At 46.5% G+C, this 7,377-nt stretch overlaps 1 protein-coding gene across 1 annotated transcript; it reads right to left on the bottom strand.

Moving 5' to 3' along the window:
• Nucleotides 1-2,788: 2,788 nt before the first annotated feature.
• LOC146422043 (transcription factor HES-5-like) lies at nt 2,789-5,192 on the bottom strand. The gene is made up of 3 exons (XM_085046777.1): nt 4,323-5,192; nt 3,993-4,173; nt 2,789-3,864 (listed from the first exon to the last, which is right to left on the bottom strand). Exons 1-3 carry the CDS (start codon nt 4,383-4,385, stop codon nt 3,623-3,625), a joined length of 486 nt encoding a protein of 161 aa, XP_084902903.1. The 5' UTR covers nt 4,386-5,192; the 3' UTR covers nt 2,789-3,622.
• Between the last annotated feature and the right edge of the window lie 2,185 nt (nt 5,193-7,377).

The raw sequence follows: 7,377 nt of genomic DNA, 5'->3' as shown, positions 1-7,377 counted from the left end.
AAAAACCACAGCAGCTAATTAAGCAAGGATTCCCCTGTGGAGAGGTTGGGGGGGGCTTTCCTTGGTAAGCATCCTACTTTAATCAGAATATTTTAAAATTCCAGCATTTAATGGTGAGTATTAAATACTTCTTTCCAGCTCAGGAATCACTTGAAAGCAAGGCAGAAACTGCCTGTGTGACTCTGCAAAACCAACGAGCTCTGAAGATGTGCCATTAGAGCTCCTGGCACATGCAACTGTTTAGGGGATAATTAAAATGTGCCTGGGAGGGTTTAATCCAAGTGACCATCAGAAGCCATGGGAATTACTCTGTTTTTCATGGAAGTTTATCCCATTCCCACCTGCACAAAACTTCCCAGCTGTCAGTGTCTGTGCCAAGTGCACAAACTCCAACCTCCCTGCCATGCCCACTGATGCTGTGCTGTGCCCAAAGGTGAGATGAGAGACCCCAAATCCCCAGGAAATGCCCTGAATTCCTACTGACCACTGCATTCCTTCTCCACCATCATAAAACGCTCCAAAGTTCTTCACCCAGAGGTGTTTTGCTGCACTTTAGACTCGTAGGCAATGAAATATCAGAGAAGCTTAATTACATAGTTAGGGAAAGAAGGAAGATCCCGATTGTTTCCCAGGAGGAATCCGAACCCTTTCCTTCTCTCATGCTGCCATCTGGTGACAAATCCGGCTGCAGCTCCTGAAACACCAAAATTCACATCCAACAGCAGCAGGTTTGAGACTCCATCGAGCACACAGTCATGCAGACATCACACACTGCAAAAAAAATTCACTTTTAGTTGGTAGATTGCTGGTCCTGATTGATGCTGCCACTCTTTCCACCTCCCAGATGTCCCAGGCTTGCTCTGTGCCTCTCCAGATTCCTTCATATCTCATTTTATAGACAAGTCTGATAACTAAAGCTTTCTATCCTCACCAAATCCTTCCTAAAAAAAACATCCAGCAGCATGCTCTTCCAGAATAATCCTTTTCCTTAAGGTAAAGCCAACAGACACACAACTCAGAGTTTTCCCTTCTGCAGGTACCAGGGAAGAACTTTCACAGGGAGAATGCGTTTTCATCAATAAAAACTTTATTTTTTAATCACAGTGGACACATTAACTTTCTTTACTAAAAGCCACATGGCTCTTGCTGTGCACAATTCCTTTCCCCAGCAATATCCTCTTTATTCCTAAAACCTGAAAAATCTATGCAAAAATACATTTGGAAACTGTGTTGTGTATTAATTACATGGAATGTTTAAAATGGTAAAAAGGCAGTTTTTCCCACCAACAAGCAGCAGTGGAATAATTAATGCATACCAAATGTCAACTGTCCATGGAGGAAGAAGAAAAGTCCAGGCATTCCACACAGCCCAGTGCTCCTGAAGGGATGTAAAGGGGAAGAGCTTTCCAGCCCCTGATGACATCCCAGTGCCTTGATCACTCAGCTAGTTCAGACTTTGATGCTTCACAAGATGCCACTGCACTATTTCATTAACTCCTTTGCAAACCCTCCTTTTCATTTTCAAGCTTCCTTTCTCTTCATGATGATTTAGGGGAAAAAAAAAGGGGTTGTGCTCGGGTTTTTTAACCATCCCCATTGTCTGCCACAGCTCAAACAATGTCCAATTCAGGCTTTTTTTCAGGGTCAGCACCAACTTCCTGCACAGGAGCAATTGTTTGATCCCCTTTCTCCTCGTTAACATCAAAGCCTGCCTGAGCTGGTCATGCTTTATGACACGTCAAAAAGAAACAGAGAGTATGAACACTCAGCTTTTAGCAGCTTTTAGCAGCAAATCCTGCTCTTTCCAGTGCTAACAGCCAGGCTTTTACTTCTCTCTGAAGAGCGAGAACCACCGTTGGGCTATTCTCAAATCAGATTTTAATGTATTACCCAAAAATAGAGAGCGAGGGATGCTGACCTCTGACTGCTGCTCTGCTGCAAAGGAAAGGCATGAATGGAAGGGAAAGGGAAAGGGATGGGAAGAGGATGGGAAGGGGAAGGGGATAGGAAGGGGATGGGAAAGAGATGGGAAGAAAGATAAAGCTGCCAGGCTGTGCCACTCAGGTTCCCACAGCACTTCCCACTCTCCAGGCACAGCAGGGAAGGCTTTGGCAGGGAGAGTGCTGCGCCCAAAGTCAATAAATTACTTCAAACTGTGCCAAAGCAGCCCCTCAAAGCCTGACAAACCCCTCAAAATGTGTCAAACCCCTCAAAACCTGACAAACCCTTCAAAAACTGACAAACTCCTCAAATCATGTCAAACCCCTCAAGGCCTGACAAACCCCTCAAATCATGGCAAACCCCTCAAATTATGGCAAACCCCTCAAAGCCTGATAAGCCAAGCCCTCAAATCCTGTTAAAAACCAACCCCTCAACTCCTGGTACAAACCCCTCTAAACATGGCACAAACCAACCCCTCAAAACATGACTTAGGTGCCCAAGGCTGTGAATAAATCATGTGGAAGGAGGACTCAGGTTTTCTGGGTAGGTGAAGGGCATTCCTGCTCAGGTGAGGGGTTTTGGGACAGGAAGGGCAGTAATTGAGGAAATGTAGGATTCTGAGGGAATCTGTGTGACAGGAGCACTTCTTGGGGTTCAGGGTGACTCACAGGGTGGGATTCACAAGAATACAGAGAGTAGACATGAATAGGAGCTCCTTGAGCTTTACAAAAAAAAAAATCATTTCTTCAGAAGGACATTCACCTTTCTCAGGTGTGCAAGAGGCTGCACATCCCTTGGATGAAGAGACTCACACAGAAGTTGCACACAAATGCATTTTATTGCTCTCTACACACACAGAGATGCATACACAGTATGCAGGTGAGCCACAGGGCAGTCCCAGCACTGGGAGAAACAGCATCCACCAGGAATTCAACCACTCAATACAGATAAAAATCATTATTATAATGAAGATGCTAAAAAAGCATAGCTTACACCCAGAATGTATAACATTGACAAATCAAGCCTGTTGCCTACTACTTTTCTTTAACATAAAGCAATAACATAGTCTTTTTCTAAATTGAAAAAAGCATCAAATAGTAGAAATATTCCACATAGTTTCCTAACTCTTGGTCATCCCTTATACTGTATATACAGGAATATTAAAGGGCCATGGGGGAGAAATCCAAACCAAACCCAAACCCGTTTTTGATGCTGCACAACTGATAAGCAAACAGAGGGAAACTGATTTTAACCAAGTGTGCATGAACCAAAGGGAATAAATTTATCCTCCAGAGTGACTGAGCCAACCAGAGTCGCCAGTCAAGCCAGAGCTAAGCTGATGGCTCTTACTGGAAATATTAGAGAAAATCTCCTACAGGAATTCCAATTCCTGTCCATCACAACTGTAACATTTACAAACACCCTCCTTCATTCTGAAGACGTTGCCCCTGCCTGGGCAGCACTGCAGCAGTGCCTACACAGCTCCACCACTCCACAGAACACCTCAGCTTTTGCCAGAGGATCCCAAAAAAAGTCAAAAGCATGGCATTCCCTCATACATAAATAAAATACAGGGGGAAACAAAATTCCCTACAGGAGAGAGGATCAGAGCTGGACTGTCAGATGCAGTCAGATCCTTCCTCTGGACTGTCACAGGTCGGTGCAGCAAGGATTCCCCTGACTACCAGGGCCTCCAGAGAGGGCTGCTGTCCTTTGGAGACACTTGCTTCAGGGCACCAGCATTCCCAGGGGAGAAGGAGACCTCTGGAGCAGCTGACTGGCTCTTCTGGAAGTGGCTTAACAGTTTGGTCTGTGTTTCAGTTCGGACTTTGTGGAGAGAGAGGAAATGGAAAGCTTCTTGCAAACACCTGGAATAGCCCTCTCTGAAGTCAAACTGGGAGCTCTTATGGAAGGATCCTGCAGCTAGAGAAGGGGAGAAAAGAGGGAGAGGGAAGAAAGAATAGTTTAGAGGAGTTGTTCATGGCTTAAGATTCATAAAACAGTCACAGATTCGCAGTAATAGGGAGACTGAAAGAAAACTCAATGCTTACTCTTCATCTGCAGCTGGCTCTGCTGCTTCAGGTAGCTGACTGTCATCTCCAGGATGTCAGCTTTCTCCAGCTTGGAGTTGGGCTGGTGCCTCTGGAACTCCTTCTCCAGGAGCAGTTTCAGCTGCTCGATGCTGCTGTTAATCCTGTCCCGGCGCATTTTCTCCACCACCGGCTTCCTCAGCTGTGAAAAGCAAAGGAAAAGAGATCTGTTATTAAAAGATCCTCTCCCTGGCACTCCTCAGGGCTGCTCAGCCCATCACTGCTCCTCACCAGTGTGAGGCAAAACCTCAGCTGGTGCAAACTGCTCCGCCATGCTCGGCCAGCACTTACTTTATTTTTCTCCTTCGGTGTCAGCAGGCTGTCAGGCTCCAAGAAAACCGTGCTGGGAGCCATCTGTCCTGAGCAGAGAGGTCTTGGAGAGGAATCCAGGAGCAACGTGCTGCTGGGAGCTGCCTGTGCCCCATATTTATACTAGCCAAGCTGGGGGTGACTGTGTGGGTCTGAGGCTCGGTGGTGTTTCCCACACTCGCCAGCCAATCCCAGGCACGGGCAGCACAATGGGAGAAGCAGCTATTCTTGCATGCTCCAGTGGCAGTGAATAGCCGGCGGATAATGACCTTCTCCCAGATGAGCAGGTGGGGAGTGTGTGCTCCCTGAAAGGCTGTGAGCAGAGTTACGTGTCAGGAGCTGGGAAAGAGCTGCCCTTCAATGGGAAAGGCTGCTGACTAATGCCAGGGATCAATAGCATTCCAGGGGCAGCCCGGGGTTCACATGGAGGAGGAAGGAGGAGGAGGAGGAGGAGGAGGAGGAGGAGGAGGAAGGAGGGGGTCAGCTGCCCGTGGTGGGATTGCTGCTCCAGGGGACACGCCGAGGCACACGCTGCAGCAGCACAAGGCACACTTCCACACGAGCAGCTCCTGGAGCCCAGAAACCCCTCAGATCCACTCCCCTGGTTCCCACAGTGAGCCCACAGGTGACTCTGGCACCACCTTTGCCCACTTGTGTTTTTCCCCAGAAAATGGCTTTCCCACTTTGACTTGCTGCAAATAAAAATGTTTCGTTTTTAGCACGCCGATTACTGAAAATGTGTTCTGGTTTGATGGTTGTTCCCTTCCCTCGGCTCTCTATGCAGCCCTTTAGGAAACTCTCAAACCAAGCCATAAGCACTTCATGTTTCAGTTTCCAAATACCTGCAAGATAAATACCTGTGGAGAAGGGTTTGGGGATCAGTTCAGTATCTTGTGCTGCTTCTCACTTCCTCCCCAAAACACATTTTACTCTAATTATTTTCATTTAGTCTATACACGAAGGAAAACTGGGTGCAGAAGAGATATATATCCTCATAAACTTATTAGAAATCAAATTCCTGATTCCTCATTTTTCTCCCTTGGGCTGGGGAGAATGCAACACATGTCTGTGTTGGATGCACAGCCTGTGCTCAGGAGGTGCCTGAAGCTGGGAGAGCTGACAGTCTGATAAAAACACAACCAGGGATTCCTGCTGGAAAACTTGAACCAGATCTGCCAGTAATTTATCCATCAGGTAATACCAGGGCTTATGTTTGGGGAGCTCTCACTGTAGTAAGTAAATACCAGTTGTATAAATGCCATTAATACCTGTGTAGGTGTGTTCACCTTTACATTAATGTGTGTGTGTGGTGTTTAATGTGAACAGAAACACCCAGAGCACATTTCTCTCTCACTGCAGCTCATTATTGCAGCACCAGGTAAGGCTTCAATGACCTCTTCCAGGCTCTGCTTTTCCATCCCCATTGTGCTGCCCTGAATGCACTCCCTTCTCTCAGCACAGAGCAGCAGCTGTTGAGCTCTGGGGCTTTTATGGCAAGTTGTGGGAAAGCTTTTGTGACACCGTTTCACATGTTCTCCTCAAAGCCTGTGGATTATCTCTGAGCCCATGTAATGCCACCTCTGAAACCAATCCTGCCCTCTGCTCATCCCAGTCGGGGAGCTTCCCTGAAACAGAAGCTCTGGGGGTGGAATTTGTTTCTCCAGCTCGTTAATTGAGCACATGGAGAAGGAAAGTGCCAGTCCTGGGATGGGCAGGGCAGTTTTGCTAGAGACAATTGCTGTTTTCCTCTTGCTGCTTTTCTCTTATTCTCCACTCAACACCCAGATAAAAACTACATTAATTCCATGGGAAGAGTCATGCCAACCTCACCCTCCTTGCTTTTGGGAGTGATTGTGGACTGGCATGGTCAGAGGGTCAGTGCTCAGAATTTCCTGTCCACCAGCATCCAAACTGACCCAGAGCCTGCACCTGAGGAGGCTGAATGCAAAATAACCTTCTGTTATTTCTTCCACTTTTGCTAGAGAGGCTGGAGGCATTACGATATTCAATGTATTATTGGGAGGTGAATGCAGCAAAGTCTCTTCTGGATGATAAATCTACTGAGGTTCCTACTTCCTTGCTCTGTGTCACACAGGAACTTTAAAGAATCTGAAATGAAAACATGCATTTAAAAGAGGCTTTTTATTTTCTCTTTGGTTTCACAAGCTCTGAGGGGAAAAATTAGCCAATTACTGACGGTGTTGGAAGAGTTACTCAAATTAGATGCTCAATTACCCAAAATAGATGCTCTGTTTTGGCTGGAAATCCTAAAGTAAGTGATAACAAAAATTCCTCCCTATTATAAAGTTCACAGAGTCCATGCACTTTACACTAAGGAGAAGCAATTTGGAATTACACATCTCCAAACACACACACCGCTGGACAGAAAGCTCATTAGGATCCCAAAACGCTGGATCTGCATGTTTGAAATCAGCACCAGCCTTGCCCCAGAATCCCTGCCAGATGTTAGCCCTTCAGAAAGCCTGAAGGATGCTGCTGCTTTCCCAAGTCTGGAGAGATGCTCCCTGCTTGCCTCCCATCCATGCTGCCCAGATGGCCTTTGGGGAGCAGGGTTTCCCACTGAACACAAAGCAGAGCCAAGCACCGTTGCTAATGTGGTTTGTAGTTGGGCACACTTCCTTTGTGACAGGAGGGAATATAGTTAAGGGATGGTGTGGGAAACTCCAGAGCTCACAAACTTCCACAGCCTTATGGTAGTTTAGAAAGGGGAGCAGGAATGCCAGGAAAATGTAGGAGGTTTAGTGTTGAGTCCTGAAGAACATCCTGAGGTGGAAAATGAAATGGGTGCACTCCCAAGGGTCTCACTGGGGTCCCCACTGAGGCCAACAGAGAATTTGGACTTCAAGATTTGCCCTGCAGATTTCCTGATCTCTGTCAACTTGTAAATATAAATTACCTCTCCACCTGCAGCAGAATTTATCAAAAACTAATCAGAATGGCTTGAATTTTCTCCTGCCAAATACCAAAATGAGAATTGTGTCTGTTGTTTCCCATTTCTTTCATCCCCCTGGTATTG

This window comes from Lichenostomus cassidix, unplaced genomic scaffold (assembly GCF_008360975.1).
Source record: "Lichenostomus cassidix isolate B80296 unplaced genomic scaffold, HeHo_3.0 HiC_scaffold_806, whole genome shotgun sequence".
Classification (NCBI taxonomy): Eukaryota; Metazoa; Chordata; class Aves; order Passeriformes; family Meliphagidae; genus Lichenostomus; species Lichenostomus cassidix.
This window is presented reverse-complemented; position numbering and strand designations above follow the sequence as displayed.